Here is a 25,273-nt window from a genome sequence, read left to right on the forward strand (position 1 = left end):
GCTCACCAGCAAGCTCTTCCTTCGTGTGTCTACACATCTGCCACTGAACCCACATCAGCTCAGCTCGTCCCAGGGAACCTACACAGTCTTCACATGTTCACTCCTGCTCGTTGTTGGTTGTGCATGTCTTTTTAGAAAAGTCTACACAGTTCAAACCTCTTGCAGTGGAATGGGCAGTAACCACACAGACACACACAAATATATATATATATATATATATATATATATATATATATATATATATATATATATATATATATATATATATATATATATATATATATAATATAAAATAAAAAAAAAATACAGAAAACTGTAGAGCATTGCTCCTTCTTCCTGACATTCATAGGCCTTCACTGCAAGCCTGCCAGTAACAGCAGAGAAGCAGCACATACGGCCTTGATGCATAGTCTGAAATGGCCATAATGTGAGTGACAAATGCATTGTGGGCATAGATAGAGTGATCTTTCAGAAACATTGCAGCTGCAACAAAAATCTGTGTTTGTTGGTAGTTAGAGCAGCCTGCAGCACCACTAGCTTGGATAAAAAAAAATGGAGGGGCAAAAAATGGAACTTTCTTTTATCTTTCAGAGCCTTGGTGACTGTCCTCCCTGATTCTTTGAGTGTTACATAGTGCAGACTCTTCATCAACAGCTTATACACATGGATCAGTTTCCAAATGGGTTTCCTGAGTGTCAAGAAAGCCCTGGTGGATTTGCTGCACTGGACCAAATGACAGTCAAAGTAGCATCGCCGCAGTGGATATTCATAACCCTCTGGCCACGCTCATGTGCCCTCTCTCTTTTTATTTCTGTCCAATTTCACATCATTGTCCTCAGTCTGCTCTGTGGTGATTTTGCTGTTTACACTGTGTGTGTGTAGTACACAGACACAATATAATACACAGTGTACCACTGTGGGCAGTGTGGGAAGAACTATAGGGGTCAGTATACATGTAGCATACTGATGGTGGTGGTCCATTTTGTCATTTTGATCCCTCTGTGCTATGAATGCTTTCACAATAGGCAGTTTTGGATGAATGTAAAGTCACATATATGGACAGATGTGTTTTTCATTTATCACATAATTCTGAAACTACCCTTTAGTTTCTATTATGTATGAAACTAACTGTAGGTTAAACAAAACCCACAAGACTTTTATATAGACTTTCCTACATTTTCTGGGGACAAACTCACACAAAAACAAATACAATGTTTTAACCTGTAAACTACGTCTTGTAATGAAAAAGTGCTTTTTTTAAGGGGTACCAGGCCTTTCTTGTAAACTTTATGGAATGTTTCGGTTTGGGCTCTCATGCTTGCTGTGTCACCACATTAACTTCACACTGCATTCTGATTGCAGACGATGTCTTCTGGCTTCATTTTAAACATTTTTGGCCACACACAGAATGCAAGGCCAAGTTACGTTTTTAGACAAGTCCTAACACTTGCTTCCTTTCCTTTGACATGAACAGTGCTCCACAGCAGCATGACATCAAGACAAAAAAGTGAGATCCCACTGTTTCCGCAGCATCAACTCAAAGGTACCTCGGTTCAGATGATGCGAGCTCCTGGGAAATAAAACCATTTAGATGTGCAGTGGAGCCTTAACAGAAAACCAGCCATAACAGGATCCTGCATATGGTTCCCTACAAGATGAATCACTGGTCTGGTGGAACCACTTTTGACGAGTCTGTTCCAGCACCATCTGGTTCCAACTGAGAAAACTCTGTGACACGGCGAGCCAATGGGTTCGTGCTCTTCAGCAGTTCCATGGCAGAGACACGAGTGCCACTGCTCGACTTGCTACTCTTCTTCTGAAGAAGAGCCATGAAGTTCTCATTCCGAGAGCTTGATCTTGGAGTGCTTCCTAGAGTAAGGGTTCGAATGTCGCTAGCACTGCTCTTCACAGGGGACACAAGGCTCTGCCGACTGCCAAAGGAGTCCACTGGTTCTTTACGGCCTAGGACCTTCCGCTTAGACCTAGGTGAGGAAAAAGCATTCAATTAACAATGTCTATCTAAACTGTATGTTTGAATTAGTGCCTTACAATATGCAGAACAATGTGCTGTTAATACAGTTTTATTATGTCAAGTTACTGATTGTAAAGAGGGACCTGTGTATGATGGTGAAAAGGTCCTCGGTGGTATGAGTCGTAGGAGTATGGACAAACACATCATCCTCTGTTTCTTCAGTGATATGTAGTTCTGTTTTGTCACTGGCACAGCTATTTTCCTCCAGTGGTGTTTCTATGGACACATTTGTCAGGCAGACAGACCTTCATAATGAGCTTACAAAAAAAACATGCATGCAAGAGCATTTTACACAAGATTCCTTCTAAATCAAGTATCAGCAAAACAAATGTTAAAAGAAAAAAAACACAAGCCAGATTATTGTACCTGAATCAAACACAATGATTTAAAAACTTGTATTCTGCTATTTCTGCATTACAGAGTAATACTACAAATCACCCAGTACTAGAGATGGAACAATGCCATGGATGAACCCAGAATGATCTCAAGCACAAGTGGCACCTGAACCTAAATCACTGATTCAGGATGTACTTGTGTGTTGATGAGAAGTATTGTGTCCTATGTTAAATCAAGATAATTGATCATGGCAAACCTGTAACTATATCTGCAGTGAGAGCTGTAACATCAGCATGTTGAACAGGTCCAGGAAGCATAGAAGGCTCATCCTCAGTTGTATCAGGGTTTTCTGGACTTCCAAGGGTCTCCACGTCTCCTTGACATTCTTGATTTATGTTGCTCTCAAAGATCACATGCACCCCCTGGTCAATGGGGCATTCTTGGTCCAGTTCCTTATAAGATGCCTCTTCAGTTTCGTATGGCGGAGGCCCTATGGGTGACTGAGAATCATTGTCAGATATGAGAGACTGTTTCTCTGTAGTGCCATTGGCTTGAATTGTAGGGGAAGGTAGCAGGAGGACATTTGGTTTTTTGGGGACTGGTGGAGGCACCTTGGGTTTCTTCTTGTCTAACTCAGCTAGGCAAGACATAGTGACTCGACTAGGAAGGGTCTTGCTTTTTTCCTCTTTCTCTGGGCTGGCCGGGATGTTAAAATCTTCCTCAATTGGAAGCCCATGTTCAAGATCAAACTCAGGCAGAGGAGGTGGATAGCTTGGCATCTGATCTTGATGGGTCACTGCAGATGGACTGATTGGTGATTGATTTGGCCTCTTGGGTTTAGGCTTCCTTACCACCATGTAGATGTTGCCTACTGGCATAGGCCGATCCACTGGCGAAGCCGGTGGAGATTCCTGGGCATGAGGGGAAGATGAGGGAGACTTCAACATCAAGTTCACGGGTCGTTTAGGCAACGGTGGCTTTACTGCAACTGGTGGCTTGGGTGGTTTCGAGCTAGAAGGGGTAATAGGAGGACTGAGATCACGCCCTTGCTCCTCCTCTATAATGTCAGAGGAGCCATCAGGACTATCCTCAAGTTCTGAGCGACTCACTGAACGAAGTCTGATGTTTCTCAGGTCAGTCGTGGTAACCATGGGCTGTGATGACTGACTAGGACTCTGTTTTCCTGGTTTACTGGTTGTAGAAGTGTCTGAGTGCCTCCGGCAAGCTTTAGGTTTGGGTTTCACAGAAGATAAATCTATTTGGGAATTTACAGGTAGCTCAAAGGAGAGGCGAGACCTTGATCTATCTTTTGGGGATGTGGCAGGTAGTGAAGACTTCCTCTCTGGGATCTTTGGACGCATCTTGCACCCTGTTGGAGCAGGTCCTGTAACGACAGAGTTGGAAATAGTTGGAGTGGGTGTTTCAGATTGACTAGAATAGCCACTGGATGGAGACATGAGACATGGAGGCTTGAATGGAGAAACCTTAGTTTCAGCTTCAATGGAAAACTGGGAGGGGGATGTGGCTCGAGACGTGGATGGTGAATTCAGAGACTCTGAGCTGCCACGCACCTTAATACACTCTATCACTGTAGTACCTGTGGCAGTGCTGGATCCTGATAATGACCTGTAAGGATCATTGTTGGATTTCCATTCACTGAGTTGCCAATGTGGAGGGAAGGCCATGTCTGTCTCTCTGTCAGGGGGCTGGGAGCTATCAGAGGCTATCTCTAAACTGCTATGAGTCTCTTCCTCTGGTTTGGATGCCATGAGGAACTCAGGTTGGAAAGAGTCCTGGAGATTATGATCTCGAGGTATAAAGAGGCTCTTGGGCCTACCATCTCTGAAGTGCCCTTCACCATGGCAGTAGCTCATCCTACCAGACTCTGACAAGCTCTTCATCAAGGAAACGCTTCGTACTGGAGGTGGTGGTTTTTTCTTGGGCTTCTTCAGCGAGATGCTGCGTGATCGTATCCTTAGTCGACCCTCTGGGTAAAAGTCTGAACCGGTGGTCACGGAGACATTGTCAGTGCTGGTGCTGTCCTCAGAACTGTTGCTTGGGTAGAGCAGGGCATAACTCTCACCTTCTCTGACAATAGGCCCTGTCTCACCTGGACAGCACATGTTGTCTGCTGAGCATAAAGAACCCGAATCTGTTGGCGTAGAAAGGGAGCGTTCACGGAACTTGAACGCATTGGCACGTGCTGACCTCTTCTCTCTCCCATTCTTATTGTTAGCATCTGGACTGGCTGCTGCCCCCTCGATCTCAATCCTTTTTCCCGTTAAAGCACCGCCATGTGTAACTGCATGTGCCCTGTGACCAGAAGGTTCAGAGATAGAAGTGAATGAACTGGAGTGTGATTCAGAGCTCAGGGACATACCCGAGCTGGTCTGAGAAGGATACATAAGGCCAGCTCCACCACTACCTGGCGCTAACATCCCAGGTTTGGACAAGTGATGCTTGGCAACAGGATTTGGTACCACAGCATAGTTGTAGGAGTCATTCCAGGAAGGAGAGAAGGTGGAGCCCTTTGGGCCATTCCAGGAAGGGCTGGGGCACATAAGAGTGGCGTGATCCATCAAGCCTGTGGGGGTTTTGGGGGAAGGGGGGACACTGTGCTCTAGGTCACTCTGTGTTTTCCTTAAGGGTATATGTTGTTCGCCAGTATTTTCTGTGGTGGGCTCCAGGGATCTTGGCTGGGAGGAGTCTGGAGAACAGGCACCTTGTATCAAATCAACAGCAAGGATCTTGCCATCACCTGAGGGGGAGATAGAGAGAGTAAACTTAAGAACATATAAGAAGCAGGCACATATTGACTATAATTCTAAAGAGGAGCATGCAGTGTTTTCATAGTAACAAGGAAAGACACATCATGGCCCAATGATGTGTCTTTTCCTGGTTACTTCCCTTTGCTCTCAGTCCCTATGAAAACTTGTTTTCTAACTTCCTGTTCGTCACCTTGGCAGTGTAGCGTGACATCGGGGCCTGCGATCACACTCCTCGGGCGGCGGACGGTCTTTGGGTTGACCGCCGGCTCAGTTCTAAAGTGGGCCTGGAGTTCGCTGGCGTGCTTATCAAAGCTCTGGCCTGAGGCAAGACATGAGATACCACTACTCAGACTGAGTGACGGACTTCTGTCAAAAAATATCTTACTGTGTAAAATATTAGCAATCTAAAAAATGTGTTTCTGACACACAACTTATGCTTTGCCCTGGACTAAATCATGACATTACAGATGATTGACCTCTGAAGATCCCGAAGATGATGCCCTTAGTTTAGACATAAATGATTAACTAGAATCAGTGATGACTGGAAATTAATAATCTAATAAATATTTTGGTGTATCCTTATATACTTTTAAGAAACTATCTCTGAAACAAATTCGCTGCATTTAACTGGAGATCCAACTGCATATTATTATGTCTGCTATGAAGCAATGGCCAGCATGAAATGGAAGATTTATGGTGATTTGGAGATGCCTGATCCTAGACAATGACAAGACACTAGACAGTGCATAGGGGTGTAGTTAACAGTTCTGGGAACTGTTAGAGAACCAATATGCAAATGTTATATATCAGTTTCCTCTGGTCTGCTGCTGCTTGACTTTATCGCCGTTAACCTAAATCCATCCCTCAGGCTGGACGTCTGCATGGATCTGAAACAGGAGCTTGCAAATTTTGAGTGAATTTGAAACTTAAATTTGACCAAAACCTAGCCTCAGACACTAAAGGTGAATAAAAGTTACTACTTTTAAAAAGCTCACACTTTAGAGTCAAACAAAAATAATCCCATCTATATCCTCTTTTTTTGTGTAAGAAATTCCCATGAAACTCTCAGAAATGTAGATGTTGTGCTCTGTTGTGTGCCAGGTCATATATAAGGCATTTACTGCTTCTAGATTAATTCTTGACAAATGTTGGATGATGGTTCTATGATTGTTTTTGAAGACTGAACTAGACACGTTTTTATTTTCAGGTGTTTCTGCCTTGAGAAATGGTTTTGGTTGTTCACTAGCAGCACAGTGTAGTAGTAAATTTGACATAAAAGTGCTAATTAAGCTTTGCTCTTATTATAGGAATCCACTCTTTCAGCACTCTCAGAAAATGCTTCTTACAAAACACCCAAGGAATCCTCATAACCTCCCAACATGCTTCATTCATGACAATGCCAAGAAACGAGGAGGTGAAAACAAAGGCTCTCCTTCCTTCTTTCTTGCATTCAGCCACCCTCTTCATCACTGTCTGTCTGTCTGTCCCCCCTCCTCACTATATGCAGCCTTTTTCATTTCTCCTCAACAAGCTAAGGAGGAAGAGCTGGGCGTTGCCATGGCAACAGCTACCTGTTCATTATCTTTGGCGGACGGGGAGCGGACTGCCACCTCTTTGGGAATTAGACCCCAGGCTGCCTGAGCATGGCGTTAACTGTGTTTACAGAGCTGACCTACTCTGCTGCACTGAACCTGGAGGAGCACGAGCAGTGAGGAACAGGACTAAGAGAACCAAGAGTATGGTAAAGAGAAAGAGAGCAGGAAGGGAAGATAGGAAGGGACAGCCAAATAGTGACAGAGCTCATAGAGAGGACGACTGTAGAGGAGGATGAGCGTGTTGGTGCTGTGACCAAAGAGGAGGTGATGTTTGACTAAAACAGTGTGACAGCTTGAGAGAGGTGGGAGGTTCTCAGGGATAAAAACTGTCGCAGTGCCCATATGAGTGGAAACCAAGAAGAGATTTGGCAAGTTATATCACCCAAGCTGGTCAATTCAAGGTTAAACATGGAAACACAAATGTGAAATATGACAAGGAAACAATGTGAGCAAAAGCTGATGTAAGACGTCCTAAAATATCTGACCCTAGAAGGACCTCATTATAGATAAACAGCAAATAAGATTCTAATAAATACAAATGACATGTGCATTACCTTAGTTTTTGAATACACTTGATTGTATTCATAATTTTTCAGCAGCAAAGTGGGCCTCCATTAATGGATTTTGTGCTTAATATGGGACACACTTACTTTCAGCTCTGTACTGCGGGCAGGCCAGTCTGGCAACTGCACATTCTGATTTTACAGCCATGCCACTATAACATGTGCAGAATGTGGTTTGTCGTTGTCATACTGAAATAGCATCGCGTCCCTGAAAACAGATGTTGTCTTGAAGGCAGCCTATGTTGCTCCAAAATGTTTACAGACCCATACAATGACAGAACCTGGCTCTTAAACTACTTTATACTGATAAGCATCTGAACATCTATTACTTTAATAAACAATATGAAACGTTGTCCACAGCACGTATTTTCACTGTGCATCATTCAGTTTCAGACAAAGCTGAGCACCGTGAAGTGAGCAACAAGCAAACAATGACTGACAGAACACAGAAAACTATACTATGGCAGTCCTGCAATTAAACACATTTATGCAGCAAACAGAAGCAGAACGCCTTTGGTGTGTGTTACCTGTAACATCAATGGGGACGAGATGAGCAGGAGTGTGCCGACCAGCGAGGTGCCAGCGAGGTTTCTCAGCGACTGGAGGCCCAACCACAGAGTTCCAGCCCAGCAGAGCACGATCTGAACTACAGGCAGCAGGGTCCTGAGCCCGGACCCCTACTGATGTTGCCTCATCTTCACACACCTGCTTATTTGCAGGCTACAGCAAAAGACAGGAAAACGAGGTTAAGCTGGAATCGGTTTGCTTTTTATTATTGTTCCACCCAGAAGTTTAAAATATTCATTAATAATACATTCTTGTTCTTGTATTAATGCTCCACGTGTAGTGACAGGTTTAAGGGACTAAAAGGTATCAAGGAGCTGCATTCATTCCAAGGTTGTTAATAAAATTTCAAGAAATGCCAGATAAATACTTACTGACCCAAAAATGTCAGGATATTTAAAAGGTATTTCCCACAAATCACATAAATATGTCAGTCATGACTTTCTAAATTGAAGGAATCACTACAGAAGTATGTACAAGACCTGTTTGGAACCGTGCATGGTATTCAATGTCAATATTTTAAGAGGTTCATTTAAAGTTGTTTTTAAATAGTTATTATTATTATTACTGCATATCCAAACATCTTCTAGGACCATTTACCACTTACAAGGTCTACAAGGTATAAAGAACATTTTTGAAGGTTATAGCTTTCAAAATTTAGCAGAGCATTGTTTTGAAAGACCTCAGCGTATCTGTGCATGCAGAACAACAGTTCTCATACAGTCTTCTTCCAGTCTTTTCCATGGTTCAGTAACTGCATTTAGCCTTAACCTTGTCACCAATGGTTTCGTTGTTTCAATGCTCTCAGCTTTAAGGAAAGTTCTGTACACATTTTACTGTGTGACTAGAGGCACTGTCTTGCATTAATATCCATGGTTAATTGGGAGGTGTTTGCCAGCCATGTTGCCACAAGAGGTTCTAATAGGCACCCTGCCACTTAGCTGTATAAGAGACACAACCCTCAAATCCTGACGTGTCCTTCTCCAAGCTTCAGACTTCTTCAGACACTTTGTGTCAAATCTGGTTCTCATCAGATCCAACAGAAGTTAAAGTCGCTCTCATCACAAACGTGGACTTTGGTCCAGTTCTCCGCTGTCCACACAACATGCTCCTTATGGCTAGCCTTTTGCTGAGAGGCTTGGTTACTGCAGACTGAACTTTCAGTCCAAATTCTCTGAGATGGTGAGGCACTATGATGAGAAAAACCTTGCCCATACAGAACTGAACATGTGGATAATTTCAGCTGAAGTGTTGAATCAATTCCCCATTCTTAACGTCACTTAAATTTGATTATTTGTATTGCTCTATTTACAATAAATAACCAGCACAACAAAAACGACAACAGTCCTTAAAATGAACACAAAATTGGAAGAACTGTAGATACGAGGGTTTGCCCTGACAGCGACGTTTTCCTCAGGGCATAAACTTTCTCCAGTATATGGTTTAAGTGTTTAACGAAAAATACTGAATTGATTGTTACCAGGAAGACAAAGTCAGTCTTCTTGTTGAGAGAGGAAGGAGACAGGCAGAGTGTGGAGGTGTCTTCTGAGCTCTGAGAGGATGGGTGTCTGAACGTCTGTCCGGTTACTCTGTTATCATACAGCTGCTCCTCAAAGTCTGCGCACAAATACACACACCCATCATTAGAACACATTTCACCTTCATTCACAAAGAGGCAGCTAGACCTACAGAAATGTTATAGAGCTGAACAGTAAAGCAGTCTCCCTCTCTCTTGTGCATATACCCTCAGGTTCTTGTAAACAGTATGATTACCATTTTACTCATTCCAAAACATCCCATTAGAGTCCCCCACCCCAACCCTATGGCCATTCAAATTTCCCAAAACACTCCATCACCCCCAGCCAAACACACACACACACACTCAAATAAAGCTTTTCCCATCCTCCTGCTCTCTCCCTGTCTTACACCTCAAACAGTTGTGTCTGCGTTTGTATTGGGGGGGTGGGGGGAGGGGGGGCAGTGAACTTGATTCCTCTCAGCAGAACAGGGATGCCGCAATCTCAGAGTTGGGTTGCCTAGCAATGGCGGCTGCTCTGAGACAATGGAATGCCCCTTGAGTCAACAATAGCCCCTAGCCCAAAGCCCCTCAGGCTAACCCCACAGTGCAGGGCTGTCCACACACACACACACACACAGCGTCAACAGCACAAGCCCAAGTCTTTGCTACAACTCTGAGAAACAACACTAGGACAAACACTTTTTAAAGACATGTTAGTGTGGCTAAGTACAACTAATAGACCCATGCATGTGCAGGTTGTATGAACATTTGATTCACAGTCATTTTGGACCACATCTATTGGCCTTGTGATTTTTGTCAAAGCAAATTATGCACACATTTCCAAGCAAAATTGAGATAACAGCATTGTTCTGAGAGGGAAAATAAGTTGTTATGGGTGTTATGAAATCACTGGACCAAGTTAGAGACCTGGACCATGTCTGAACTCCACTGGCGTATAATGTAACATTCTAAATGTTCTGTTTTCTCCAAAAAAAATAAATCTCGCTCTCCATCACAGTATCCCTCATCATATTCCTCAGTCCTCTCTCTCTGTCTCTCTCTCTCTCTCTCTCAGCCTTATCTCTGTTCATCAAAAAGCATAGATCTGGGCTCCGAGATCAAAGCCACCTAGAACTCCAGCCCAAGTTCCTCAGAATTCTCAACTCTTCTACAATCATTCTAACTTTTCTCTTACTGTCACTAAACTTGTAAATTGAAAGCTAGTGGTAAACCTCACCACATCAAAGACAATTCAGCTACAGGCCAGTAACAACAACACAGGTTTTAGAAAAGGGAAAACCTGGAGCACACTGATGCATATTGGAAAGATATCACTTTGTGTACTTTATACCAAGCCTCTCGGTTCATGTTTGAAATGTTTTAGAAAGGACTAAACATTATAATAACTAAACCCACAGAGAGAAGCTTACATACACTGCATTCAAGCTCTGACGGTGTAAACCCTGTACTTCTCTGTAGTGAAACTGACTTCTCACACAAACTGCAGTCTGCCACTGAGACAGAGGTAATAAGACAGTGTGCACAGTAGCCCTTACATTACCCCAGCCCCAACAGCTGTCTTACAAGACCACACTGCTCCATCATCCAGCCCCCAGGCACTGCATTCCACCTCAAACCCCCTCTAATCCCCCTTTAATAAACACAAGCACCCTAATCACTTCAAACCTTCTCTCCAATTACAACCAAAATCTCTGGAATAAGTTTACACCAATTAAGAGTGTTCCGGGATGCTGCTCAAGACCAACTGCAGAACTCACTGACCGAGCCGACAACACCAGCGTCGTAGACATGGTGTATATAAACATGTTGATCCACAGTACTGACCTGAGACCAGTGCTTTAAATGACCCTCATCTTAAAACATGAAAATGTCCCCATTTTATAAAAAACCTACTGGCCTTTATATGAAGAGTAAAAGAACATTTTAAACATGGTTTGTTTCAGAGGGGAGTTAATTTACTACACATTCACCTACATCTGTAACCTGAAAGAGTAATAAGTTACTCTGGATAACCGTGTCATAAACATTTCAATGTAAAAACATCTAAAAAGGTCAAAGCACATGATTCAGAGAGACAGCGTGAACTCACCAGTCAATGCACCCAGGCCTCTTTGTGAAAGTGAACATTTGGCTTTGAAGATCTTGCAGACCACTTCAAAGGAGATGCTGTGAAAGAGAATCTAACTGTAGATGTACTGAGGTGTGTTTTGTCTGTTTTAGCCTGTGCATGTGTGTGTATGTGAGGGGATTGTGGACACGCCCTCCCCTCGGTCCTTGACCCGGCTCAAGCCACTGTGCGGCCGAACTCTGCTAGGACACAAACATCTCCATTCCGATCGGCCAATCAGACAGCTCACACAGACACGCAGCCAGCCACTCATGCGTGTGAGTCCCACAGCAGCCATGAATAACCTCAAAGCATCTCTCCTAACAAGATGCACCCCCGAAAGCAAGCCATTTATTAAATATGGGTCAGTCCTTTTCTTGTGTCTCCACAGAAGGAACACGACTGGAGGAGAGAAACAATGCCTCTTTTCATGTCCATGGCCATTTCGTTAATGCCTGTTTTTGTTTTTGTCTTTTGCCTCCTTTCTCTGGCCCTTGTTTGTGATTGAACATTCACAGTTGACCAGCGTTAGGTGAAAAGGGGTGAACTGACTGGTGGGTAGAAGGGGAAAATAGAACAGGTTTCTGTTGCTAAGGCATGCTATTTACTTCAATGTATTTAGGTCCAAATGTGTCCATGGGAAACAACTTGTACTTAACCCAGCAGTGGATTAAAGGAATACTTCAATGTTTGTGAATTCATTTCAATTTGCTGCATAAGCAGCTCACAGTAATGATGCTGTTCCTCTCCATGGTACCTACACTACTCTTCTTGACTCTACTCTGCTTTTTTCTTTTGCTTTTCCATTAGCCAAATTATGGTGGTCTCTTTATTGCTCCTTGGATTGGTGCCTGACAAAAAAAAAAAACAAATCAAGTGATGGTGCAATAAGGAATGAACAAACTACACTGATGTGTCTGAACTGATGTGTGGAGCCGGGTTCAGTCCCAAAAATATAACAACAGCAACACACACACACACACACACACACATGCACGACGAGGACACAATGCTTAACATTACTGCCACCGTTGTTGTGGTAGTTTAAAACCCACCAGGCACCAGGTGCCAACATCAAGTAGAATCGCGTATTGTAGGCACCATGCACCGTGAATGACCACAATCAAACCAGTGAATCTGTTTAAGCCAATAGTTGTAAGTGTCTCACCATTACTACACAATTACAGAATAGCGTAATTATTGTGTAAACACCAAAGAAATAAAATGTCTGTGAGGAGTGTGGTGTGTTTTCTCTGTGTCTGCGTGGGTTTCCTCTGGGTGACTGTCTGTGAGGAGTGTGGTGTGTTCTCTCTGTGTCTGCGTGGGTTTCCTCTGGGTGATTGTCTGTGAGGAGTGTGGTGTGTTCTCCCTGTGTCTGCGTGGGTTTCCTCCGGGTGACTGTCTGTGAGGAGTGTGGTGTGTTCTCTCTGTGTCTGTGTGGGTTTCCTCCGGGTGACTGTCTGTGAGGAGTGTGGTGTGTTCTCTCTGTGTCTGTGTGGGTTTCCTCCGGGTGACTGTCTGTGAGGAGTGTGGTGTGTTCTCTCTGTGTCTGTGTGGGTTTCCTCCAGGTGACTGTCTGTGAGGAGTGTGGTGTGTTCTCTCTGTGTCTGTGTGGGTTTCCTCCAGGTGACTGTCTGTGAGGAGTGTGGTGTGTTCTCTCTGTGTCTGCGTGGGTTTCCTCCAGGTGACTGTGAGGAGTGTAGTGTGTTCTCCCTGTGTCTACGTAGGTTTCCTCCGGATGACTGTCTGTGAGGAGTGTGGTGTGTTCTCCCTGTGTCTGCGTAGGTTTCCTCCAGGTGACTGTCTGTGAGGAGTGTGGTGTGTTCTCCCTGTGTCTGCGTGGGTTTCCTCCGGGTGACTGTCTGTGAGGAGTGTGGTGTGTTCTCTCTGTGTCTGTGTGGGTTTCCTCCGGGTGACTGTCTGTGAGGAGTGTGGTGTGTTCTCTCTGTGTCTGTGTGGGTTTCCTCCGGGTGACTGTCTGTGAGGAGTGTGGTGTGTTCTCTCTGTGTCTGTGTGGGTTTCCTCCAGGTGACTGTCTGTGAGGAGTGTGGTGTGTTCTCTCTGTGTCTGTGTGGGTTTCCTCCAGGTGACTGTCTGTGAGGAGTGTGGTGTGTTCTCTCTGTGTCTGCGTGGGTTTCCTCCAGGTGACTGTGAGGAGTGTAGTGTGTTCTCCCTGTGTCTGCGTAGGTTTCCTCCGGATGACTGTCTGTGAGGAGTGTGGTGTGTTCTCCCTGTGTCTGCGTAGGTTTCCTCCAGGTGACTGTCTGTGAGGAGTGTGGTGTGTTCTCCATGTGTCTGCGTGGGTTTCCTCCGGATGACTGTCTGTGAGGAGTGTGGTGTGTTCTCCCTGTGTCTGCGTGGGTTTCCTCCGGATGACTGTCTGTGAGGAGTGTGGTGTGTTCTCACTGTGTCTGCGTGGGTCCAAAAACACATTTGTAGGTTGACTGCCAAATCATAATAAGTGTCCGTAGGTGTGAGTGTATGTCTGAGTGTGTGCACCCCCTCCAGGGTGTGTTCGCACCTTGCACCCAGTGATTGACTGGATGATGGTTACAGACAATAATGAATGAGTAGTTAAATATCAGCTACTGATATGTTTTGCTCCTTAAACTCGAAATGCTACCTAATAAAGACAAGTTTCTCAGTATTTACTGAAAGAACAAAAATCCATTGTTCACACAGTGAGTGTGTGCTATTTCACTGCAGATTGGTTACAGGATTGGAACAAATTCATACTATTTGATGTCCCATCCAGCTAATTCGACTGATATGAGCTTAATACAGCAGGTATCCGGCCAATAGAAAAGAACCTATTATTGGCTTCAGCAAAGTCTCATTGGTTTCCATTAATATGTCTGTGTAAATTTGTTTTTCTGATCTTTTCCTAAGTACAATGACATAAATGTCCATAGTAATCATCTGTATACTGATATACAACAAAGAGATACAGCTTAAATACTTAGAGGAGCAACCTGTGATATAATTTACATTACTAAATCATAAAATGACCATGATGTGTCATCAAACAATGAGGAAACATGCCACGTTTAAGCACTGGCATCTCTGACAGCAATGATACAGCCAGTGTGTTCTTCTTGGAGGACTGGAGCAGAACTCTATTTGTGTTTTGTCTTTTGATCCTAGTTATTGTCCAATCACAGTTAAGTTTCCCCAGCGTGGGTTGCTGGATATGACACACAATAGGAGAAGAAGAAGAAGAAGAAGAAGAAAAAGAAGAAAAAGAAAAAGAAAAAGAAAAAGAAAAAGAAGAAGAAAAAGAAAAAGAAAAAGAAGAAAAAGAAAAAGAAAAAGAAGAAGAAAAAGAAGAAAAAGAAGAAGAAGAAGAAGAAGAAGAAGAAAAAGAAGAAAAAGAAAAAGAAGAAGAATAATCACCTTTAATAATCCCCTTAGGGAAATGTCATATCTGCATTTAACCCATCCATGTTATTGAACACACAAACACACTAGTGAGCAATACTTCACACACGAGAGGCAATGAACACACACACAACTGGAACAGTGGGCTGCCAACCACTTTGGAAGCAAGCAAGCAAATAGCGTTGCTTTTTACTAGACATAAAAAGTCCTGCCATCCTTCTATAACCTTCCATGACCAGGGACAGAGTAAAATGAGACGGAATATTGGTGATGTGTTTGGAAAACTGAGGCAGCTCAGAGCCCAGCACGACTACAAGACGGATGCAGCGCTGTCTAATTTTCTCCTGAACTGGTTCAGCTGTTACGGTGGAAAATAAGAACCAAACTTCTGCCTCCTAAAATGCAAGGTAAAAATCGGTGAGGATCATAACATCAGCCTCATGTTGTGGAATATTTAAGACAGAAAGCGATAGTCAAATATGAAGCTGGTAGACATCGGAAACATGGCAGCAGCTCCTTCACTTTATATGTTCGCCAGCATAGGGAGATATTTTAGTGAAATCATATACAGCGTTTTTGTGTAAATAACTTGATTATGGTCTAAAATTCTTGAACTCGTCTCGCCCTCTTTTGCGTGGGTTGGGTTTTCCTCAACCTGGCAACCACTGTGAACCTTGCCTTGATCTCTCACTGGATAAGCTCTGACAGGGTGCTACTATAAGTGCATTCAAATCAGACTCTCTGCAAATAAAAGTAAACAGAAGCAAATATTTTTCTTCCCAAGAGCATTATGTGCACCACTAATGACCTGCAAACACAGGGGAGCATTTGGAGGGATATAATACAGTGCAAACACGCACAGTAAAATAGGATCAAACACTCTGTTAAGCGGCCAGTTCCTTCCTACTGTTAAACAAACAATAGGTGATGTAAATCCATTTAAAACATACCACAAGCATGAGATATATTCATCCTCAACTAAAGTGCATTACCTCATTGAATAATAGGCTGTTATTTCCTAACCTTTGTTTGATTGTATGTTACTTTCTAAATGTAATAACATTATTTCTAATCTGCGAATGTGGAGTTCATGCGATTTCCAAGAGCAAAGTTTTCCTGTGAGAGCAAACGTGGTGCATGTTCCAATGAGATATGAACGTGATATTGCTGTTGCTTTGTTGGTTTGCTGACTGTATCCACAGGGGCACTGTTTAGTGTAGCCTCCAGAGCTAATGTTATGTTATTGATATTACTCATAGTGCTGGCTACAGTGCCATGTTTTCTGTATATGATACTTGAGGTGCGCTTCAGTAATAAACAATATACAATGAAATTTACTAAAAATAACTCGTTTTATTGAGAGATTCATCAAAGGACCTTTAAATCCCTGGTGTCTGACAGTGGATCCTCATCATTCTCAGTTAAGTACAGTGTGTGTGCAGCTCTGAAACTGACGGGTGTCTTGCCGTTTTAAAGCTGTTGTTAGATTTCAGGCTTGAAATGTGGCCAGTGCAGCCCTAAGTGCATTAAACCTATGATGTTAAGCAAGTTAGTTACAGAAGAACATCAAAGTCTTTTAAGAATTAGCTGTCAATACAAACGCAGGTGAAAAAACATGTATAAAATAATAATAATTTAATCTACACTGTAATAACTTAAGAACAACAACTTTTCATACACACACACACACACACACACAGTGTCAACAGCACAAGCCCAAGTCTTTGCTACAACTCTGAGAAACAACACTAGGACAAACACATTTAAAGACATGTTAGTGTGGCTAAGTACAACTAATAGACCCATGCATGTGTGTGTGTGTGTGTGTGTGTGTGTGTGAGTGAGTGAGTGAAATATCTAGGACTTATTCATATAAAGGCCTGGTAAACCACCTAAAATTAAGAAAAATATGAATCCACAGGTGTTATAAATCTACCCCTCCACCGCGAGTCTGCTGTCAGTTCACAACCCCAGTCTGAGACACATACAGTTTAAAATGTAAACACACTTCTAAGAATGAAATTTGGAAGCTGAATTCTAAGAAAAACTGACAGGAAGTGTCCTAAATAAATGAGGACTAGTCTCTGAATGTTGCAGAGTGCTGTATGAATCAGAATTAAATGTTTCATATGCTCAACCTGGCCTCTGCTGCACACAGTCAAACTGACCACCCACTCCTCGCTTAAGCAACAGCTGCCCTTTGATATGATACTGGGGATAGCAAGCACAGTAAGACTAAGTCTCTCTCTCTCTCTCTCTCTCTCTGTCTCTCTCTCACGCACACACGCACACACACACGCAGAGCATGAATAACATCTGCTCATCCTTCACAATTATGCATTAATAAGTGGAGAGGAAAGAATGGACTGAAAGAAGAGAGGGAAAGAGGGAAGCAGGGAGGGAGTGTGCACACATATGCACACAGCGCGCACACACACACACACACACACACACACACACCGAGGACTGTCAGGAAGTATCTGCATTGATGCCTTCATTCAGTGAAGTGTGAGAGCGAAATGAACAGAGAAGTGAGCACATATTCCCCACCAATCAAAGTAAATCAGATTGATCACAGAAAAGTGTAAGAGTAGGCATCAGAGAAAGAGGGTGACAGATGTGGAGGATGGAGGGAGAGACGGAGAAAGAGAGAGAAGCAGAAAGGAAGGAGAACAGTGATTACACAGTGAAAGAGCGACACGGACACTGTCTCTGACCAACTGGGATATTTTCAATTTTCTCCAATGAACACAGAAGACACGGCACCCTTGAGCATACAGAGACAGACCGAAAACATGCAGGCTAATGTGAACAGATTCAGCTGAGGGATGGAGCTTACCATCAACAACAGAACCCTTGTGAAACCACACACACACACACACACCCTGCGGCTGGACGTTCCTACCTTGCAGCAGGCTCTGGAGGTTGAGCTGAGCCTCCTGGTGCAGCTCCTGCACGCACTCCGGCCTACTCCACGAGCCGAACACATTCACATGCTGTTGCCATGACGATTGGAAGTGGGCCGTTCGCTTGCTCTCTGTGTCCAAGTTGGTGGTGGCTGGGAGAGAGAGAGAGAGAGAGAGAGAGAGAGAGAGAAACATGCAAAGATACGAAGCAAGAGACAAGTAAAAGGGAGAGATAGTGTGAGACAGCAAAAGAGAGAGTGAGTGAGAGTGTGTGAGAGAGAGAGAAAGAGAGAGCGAGAGAGAGAGAGAGAAAGGGAGGGACATAGCAAAAGAGAGGGAGAGGGAGGATGAGAGGGAGGGGAGAGAGATACATAAATATAAATTTATGACATTTGCATAGCTAATATCAGCAGACGAGAGGCAGGATAATGTCGGGCTTTGGCGGAGAGGTAGTGAGATCCGACACGGGCAGCTTCACAATCAAAGACCTGCTTTACTCTAATCACAATAATTCATTTGTCATGATCGTGATGTGTTTATCTGCGAGGAAGCGGGAGAGAGAGAAAAACAGAGGCCAGAGCACTGTAATATTCACAGGAACAGCACTGGGGTCCACTGTTGAGACTGATTTGAATCTTTTACATCGTTTTGACTTGGAACACTCTCCTTACACATTTCATTTAAACAATTATTTATCAAAGGTGTTATTCAAAGACCATTATAATAACCATTTTCACCACATTCATTTACCGACAAAGTTAAGAGCGCCGCAACCCCTGTTGTGTGGATGACTACATTACTTCAGTCCAAATAATTCAGTACCCAGTACTGTATATACATTAACCTAGTGTATGGACTTAGAATTAAAATACAACAGTGGCACGTTACATTGAAACAACTGCTTCATTTTCATCTGTTCAAAGTTATCAATCCTCAGAGAAACTAAATATCCAAATACATATGTGGAATAGGGCGGCACGGTGGCGCAGCAGGTAGGTGTCGCAGTCACACAGCTCCAGGGACCTGGGGGTTGTGGGTTCGATTCCCGCTCCGGGTGACTGTCTGTGAGGAGTGTGGTGTGTTCTCTCTGTGTCTGCGTGGGTTTCCTCCGGGTGACCCTCTGTGAGGAGTGTGGTGTGTTCTCTCTGTGTCTGCGTGGGTTTCCTCCGGGTGACTGTCTGTGAGGAGTGTGGTGTGTTCTCTCTGTGTCTGTGTGGGTTTCCTCCGGGTGACTGTCTGTGAGGAGTGTGGTGTGTTCTCTCTGTGTCTGCGTGGGTTTCCTCCGGGTGACTGTCTGTGAGGAGTGTGGTGTGTTCTTTCTGTGTCTGCGTGGGTTTCCTCCGGGTGACTGTCTGTGAGGAGTGTGGTGTGTTCTCCCTGTGTCTGCGTGGGTTTCCTCCGGGTGCTCCGGTTTCCTCCCACAGTCTAAAAACACGTTGGTAGGTGGATTGGTGACTCAAAAGTGTCCATAGGTGTGTGTGTGTGTGAGTGAATTTGTGTGTGTGTGTCTGTGTTGCCCTGTGAAGGACTGGCGCCCCCTCCAGGGTGTATTCCCGCCTTGTGGAATAGTATTCTCCTCCCATGCCCTTCACACCTAAATAAGCGATTAGCCTGTATCTGCTGTGTGCCTCACACCCTTGTCCCAGGTAATCACTGTCAACCCCATTCCATTAGGAGAGTCATGATATAGACTCTGACATTGTTTGAAATTCTGACGCAAGACTCTTTATATAAATGTGCAAAACCTCCACAGCCTCAATGACATGTTAGACATGTTACCTGTGTACTCCTTACACTGTACACTGTACGCCTTCAAATACCCACCATTTCTAAGGAGTCAACACACACATAACGTGTACAATCTTCTCTAGCAAAGTACTGTCAGCACAATGAGAGGCTCTGGACCTGAGACACATATCATACCCAATGACAAATGTTGGTTTAGAGCGTTATAAGGCCCCCAGCACCGGGCTGTGGAGTTGTGGAACTATTCCTTGGAGCACTGTCCAACACCACTGTAACTTCTAAAGAGAGTTTGCATAAACACATGCTTATGGACATATAGAGTATTGATAACACTGGGAGTTAAAGTGTATTTGTTATGATGAGACAGAGGGAGAGAGAAGTGTGTGTGCGTGTCTGTGTGTGCGGGTGTCTGTTTGTGTGTGCGTGTGTCTGTGCGTGTGCGTGTGTGTGTGCGTGTGCATGTCTGTGTGTGTCTGTCTGTGTGCGTGTGCGTGTCTGTGTGTGTGTGCGTGTATGTGTGTGTGCGTGTGCATGTCTGTGTGTGTATGTGTGTCTGCGTGTGTGTGTGTGTGTGTGTCTGTGTGTGTGTGTGTGTGTCTGTGTCTGTGTCTGTGTGTGTCTGTGTCTGTGTGTGTGTGTGTCTGTGTCTGTGTGTCTGTGTGTGTGTGTCTGTCTGTGTGTGTGTCTGTGTGTGTGTGTGTGTGTGTGTGTGTGTGTGTGTGTGTGTGTGTCTGTGTGTGTGTGGTGGCGGTGGGAGTGGAGGTAGTGGAGGAAGTTGCTCACTAAGCCCCCGAGAGGTTAGCTGTGTTCACTTAATTAGACTTCAGCACTACTTTTCCAAAGAGAAATTAATAATGCTGTTTCTCTCCTTATGTAACTGTGCCTGGTTTCAAGGTGCAGAGTTTGAAGGATTAGATGCAAAGATGACCTGTGGGCATGAGTTCCAGCACACAGACACACACTCACTCACACACCCTAGTGAGGGGCAACGGCCAAGTTCAAATGGTATTCAGCAGTCTCTCTCTCGCGGACAAAGAAGTCCAAATATTTCTCAAAGATTCAACTCCAACAGATGATAAGACTACTGGAGGCGTCTCAGCACTGTGAATACTGAACACTGCACCAGACCATCCATGAGAAATCACACACGCGGTCAGAATATCTACTTAAGGTTAACAAGCTAACTGAAAACATTCTGCCATCCTGGAATTTATTTGCATCAGAATATTCCATCAATGCCTCATGAGACACACCAGAGATCATTTAGTCATGAGCTCTTAACCTGTGAGGCCCTTATGTAATAAATACCATCGAGCTAATCAACAAATCACAATAATTACAGTTTATAGGGAAAAGTAGACTAATGTAAGGGTTAAATATGTGAAATGACTGTGTTTTCTCACATTTGAAACATGCACATTTTTAACGCTATATATAAAGATGAGCTGTTTCTTTGTTTTGGTAATTTCTGCTGTCGTTGCGATGGAAACAGACCTTTACTGAAAATGATGCTTTGGTCTTACTGGGCTTTTCCATCTGTAAAAATAATCACTAAATAAGACACATTCTAAATAGAAAGAAAGTGCAGCAGAGATTTTCACACATACTATTCAAGAGGAGCTGAGATAGTAAATGAACACATAAGAAGGAAAACATGCATGCGCTCTCTCTCTCTCTCCCTTTCTCTCTCTCTCTCTCCCTCTCCCTCCCTCTCTCTCTCTCTCCCTCTCCCTCCCTCTCTCTCTCTCTCCCTCCCTCTCTCTCTCTCTCTTTCTCTCTCTCTCTCTCTGCCTTTCTCTCTCTCTCTCTCCCTCCCTCTCTCTCTCTCTCTCTCCCTCTCCCTCTCTCTCTCTCTCTCTCTCTCTCTCTCTCTCTGTGCGCATGCGCGAGCGTGAGCGTTGGAGTGAGCGGAGCGTTGTGATTGAGAGCGGTTGGCGTTTTTTTGCCAATTTTTTTGTGCGTGTGCGTTTTTTTCAGATTTTTCTGAAGTTTGTGTGAGTGTGAGTGTGTGAGGTGTGTTTGGTAGTGTGTTTGTGGAGCTAGGGCCTGTGGGGGAGTCTGCTGTCGGCGTTTGGCGGAAGCATGGCGTCCTCCCACACCCTGCTGTGTGAGAGTCTGACCCGCCGGCACGCGGTGAAGGTGGAGTGCCGGGCGAGTATGGAAGAGTGTGGTACGGCGGCGGTAGATGTCGTCGGCCACGAGAACATGGTTTCCATCTCGAAAATGAGCAACGCGTTTGTTTTGTTTTTGGTTAACGAGCATTTCGCGGCTGTTTTGGTGGAAAAAGGGTTAATTATTAATGACCAGTTCACGCCTGTGCTGCCCCTGAGTACCCCGTCCAAAAGGATTATTTTGTCCAACGTCCTTCCCTTCATTAAAGATGATCACATCGCTCAGGAGCTTTCCCGCTTTGGGAAGCTCGTCTCCCCGATCAAGAAGATCCCCATAACCTGTAAGTCGCCCTTACTTAAACACTTGGTGTCTTTCAGAAGATCTGTTTTCATGGTGTTGAATGGAGGAGCTGAAAGTTTGGACTTAGTCCTGAAGTTTAAAGTGGATGGTTATGTTTATACAGTTTTTGCTTCGACTGAAAATAGTATGAAGTGTTTTTGGGTGTAAACAGGTCGGACATCTTATTCGTGACTGCCCTGGACGAGTTAATACAGGTACTGAGGGGACAGGGGGTACTGAGCGGTCGGGGCCTGTAGTGGCTGTGCCTGCGGTGGTCGTCCCCCCTGCGACTGCTGCTTGGCCGGCTGCACGGACCCCGAACAGTAAAATGTCACCACCGGGGGGGTCCGCTGTTGGGGTGGCTGCCGGGGACGTGCTGGCCACGGTGGAGCCTTTTTCAGGGGGGCCCTCTGTTGGGGTGGCTGCCGGGGCCGCGTTGGCCGCAGCAAAGCGCTCTTCGGCGGGGACCTCTGTTAGGGGGGCTGCCGGGGCCGCGTTGGCCGTGGTGGAGCCCTCTTCGGTGGGGTCCGCTGTTGTGGTGGAGCACTCATCAGCGGGGCCTGCTGTTGGGGGGGCTGCCGGGGCCCCGTTGGCCGTGGTGGAGACCTCTTCCGTAGGGTCCGACGTTGCTGGGGTGGCTGCTGGGGCCGCGCTGGCGGTGGTGGAGCCCTCTTCAGTGGGGCCCTCTGTTGGGGTGGCTGCCGGGGCCGTGGTGGAGCCATCTTTGGCGGAGCCCTCTGTGGGGGTGGCTGCCGGGGTCGGGTCGGCCGTGGTGGGGCCCTCTTCGGCGGGGCCTGCTGTTGGGGTGGAAGCTGGGGCCGCGTCGGCCGTGGTGGAGCCCTCTTCGGCGGGGCCTGCTGATGGGGTGTCTCCCGGGGCCGCGGTGGCCGCGGTGGAGGCCTCTTCAGCGGGGCCTGCGGTTGGGGTGACTGCCGGGGCCGCGTCGGACGCGGTGGAGCCCTCTTCGGCGGGGCCTGCTGCTGGGGTGGCTGCTGGGGCCGCGTCGGCTGTGGTAGGGTCATCTTCGGTGGGGCCTGCTGTTAGGGTGGCTGCCGAGGCCGTGTCGGCCGAGGTGGGGCCCTCTTCGGCGGGGCCTTGTGGGGGGGGCTCTGGTGGTGTTTACGTGGAGGAGAGGGACGGAGGGGTGCAGCACAGCTGTTCTGAACTGGCTCCAGCCCGAGAAGCAGAACAGGAGGCTGGAGGAGTAAACCTTATGGAGGTTGAGTCCGTTTTTAAAATTCCTCATAAGAGGAAGAAGAGGGGCCAGGGAAAGGGAAAAAAACAGGCCAAACAAGATGTGACGGCAGTGGACGACAGAGACTCGGACAGTGAGGGCTCTCTCTCTGACTCGGGATGGTCTGTGTGCTCCCAGGAAGAGAACAGGCCTCAACTGTACACTGTTGAAGAAATTAGAAAGTTTTTGCGAGTTACTAAAGGACAGAAGGGTGTGAGGGTGGAGGAACATTTCCCAGACAGTGTACAGTTTATACGGGACGTCAAACACTTGCGGAGGGAGGGGGTTTTTACGGAGCAGGAGACGTTTAGACTAAAAAAGTTACTGACCAAACTGAACAAAGTGCAGTGTGAAGACGACTCCTGAACGGACTTTTATCTCTGATTGTTTTTGTCCCCTCTTTTTTTTTTTTACCTTTTTTAATGGAAGGTTTTCAAATCGCCACCTTAAATATTAATGGGGCAAGGGACTGTGAGAAGAGGGCAAAGTTTTATGAGCTGGTTAAGCACAAACGTATCGATGTTGTATTTGTGCAGGAAACCCACAGTGATGTGGAAAATGCTGCTGAGTGGGCGAAGGAGTGGAGTGGGCTCGCTATTCTCAGCCACAACTCATCCCTTAGCGGTGGGGTGGCACTCCTTTTCTCACAGTCTTTTATTCCGGTCTCTTATACAGTGGAGGAAGTTTTAAAGGGGCGACTTTTAAAAGTGAGGGCTGTCTTTGAAGAAGACACTTTTGTTTTTATCTGCGTCTATGCTCCAACACTAGGAGCTGAGAGGTTACTGTTTTTAGACGCACTGAGCTCTCTTTTAAAAAGTTGTGACTCCACAGAGTTTTTAGTCTTGGGTGGAGATTTTAACTGTACAGCACACAGAACAGACCGGAATCATGGCGAACCTCACGCGGCTTCACGGAAGCGTCTTTGCGAGATGCTGGAGGCCCATGAGTTGTGTGATGTCTGGAGAAGTTTCCATGATGAACAAAGACAGTACACATGGGCCCACAGTAAAGATAACATGCTCTCGCTGGCCAGACTGGACCGCTTTTATTGTTTTAGACACCAACGATCTCTTTTTACACGGTGTTTTATTGCCCCGGTAGGAATCTCTGACCACTCTATGGTCCAGGGAACTATCTTAAAAACAAAGGTGAAGCCGCGGAGTGCGTACTGGCATTTTAATACCACGCTTTTAGAAGATGCCAATTTTAAAGAGTCTTTTACCTTTTTCTGGGGTGTTTTTAGAGCAAAGAGAAATGATTTTACCTCTGTTCAGCAATGGTGGGACGTAGCCAAAGCCAATGTTAAATTATTCTGTCAACAGTATACTCTCAATGTCACGAGGGACATTACTAGGTCACTTAAAGCTCTGGAGATTGGAATAGTGGGGCTCCAGGGTCTTGCGGAGACCACAGGAGATTTAGAGCATATTAGAGCTCTCAACAAAAAGAAGGCTGCTCTGGCTGATTTATTGGGTATAACAGCACAGGGGGCGCTGGTCCGCTCACGCTTTCAGTGCGTGAATGAACTGGATGCTCCTTCTAAGTTCTTCTTTAGTCTTGAGCGTAGAAATGGACAGAAGCGGTACATGCACGCTGTGCGATCAGAATCAGGGGATCTCCTTAATGATCCTGCTGACATTCGCAAGCTAACAGTCAGCTTTTTCTCAAAGCTGTATGAGAGCGAGCGCACGGCGACGCAGGAGGTGGAGGACAGGTTCCTCAGGAATATGACCAGACTGTCGCAATCGGCAGCGGCGCAGCTGGATGCTGAACTCTCATTGGAAGAGCTGCATGAGGCCCTCAATGGTATGGAGAATGGTCGCGCTCCTGGCATTGATGGCCTACCAGTAGAGTTCTACAAGACTTTCTGGTCGGTCATCGGCCAGGATGTGCTGGAGGTCCTCGGGTGCAGCATACGTGATGGAAAGCTTCCTTTGAGTTGCAGGAGGGCGGTGCTGACGCTGCTGCCGAAAAAGGGGGACCTGTCCGAACTGAAGAACTGGCGCCCCGTGTCTCTGCTGTGCGCCGATTGTAAACTGCTCTCGAAAGCATT

The 25,273-nt window shown here is 45.4% G+C and overlaps 1 protein-coding gene across 4 annotated transcripts in view; it reads right to left on the bottom strand.

Moving 5' to 3' along the window:
* Positions 1-318: 318 nt before the first annotated feature.
* The window catches only part of nhsl2 (NHS-like 2), a 95,130-nt gene continuing 70,175 nt past the window's right edge, over positions 319-25,273 (bottom strand). For 3 of the 4 annotated variants that reach the window (XM_066680730.1, XM_066680728.1, XM_066680732.1), the window contains 7 exons: positions 17,789-17,941; positions 9,339-9,475; positions 7,822-8,014; positions 5,327-5,455; positions 2,625-5,126; positions 2,116-2,248; positions 319-1,982 (listed from right to left, as the gene is read on the bottom strand). In XM_066680730.1, the coding sequence (XP_066536827.1) occupies positions 1,661-1,982; positions 2,116-2,248; positions 2,625-5,126; positions 5,327-5,455; positions 7,822-8,014; positions 9,339-9,475; positions 17,789-17,941 (3,569 nt within the window). In that variant the 3' untranslated portion in view covers positions 319-1,660. The remainder of the gene's footprint in view (positions 1,983-2,115; positions 2,249-2,624; positions 5,127-5,326; positions 5,456-7,821; positions 8,015-9,338; positions 9,476-17,788; positions 17,942-25,273) is intronic. The other variant, XM_066680731.1, reaches the window with a different exon arrangement.

The sequence above is a fragment of the Hoplias malabaricus genome, chromosome 9, assembly GCF_029633855.1.
Source record: "Hoplias malabaricus isolate fHopMal1 chromosome 9, fHopMal1.hap1, whole genome shotgun sequence".
In the NCBI taxonomy this organism is placed as follows: Eukaryota; Metazoa; Chordata; class Actinopteri; order Characiformes; family Erythrinidae; genus Hoplias; species Hoplias malabaricus.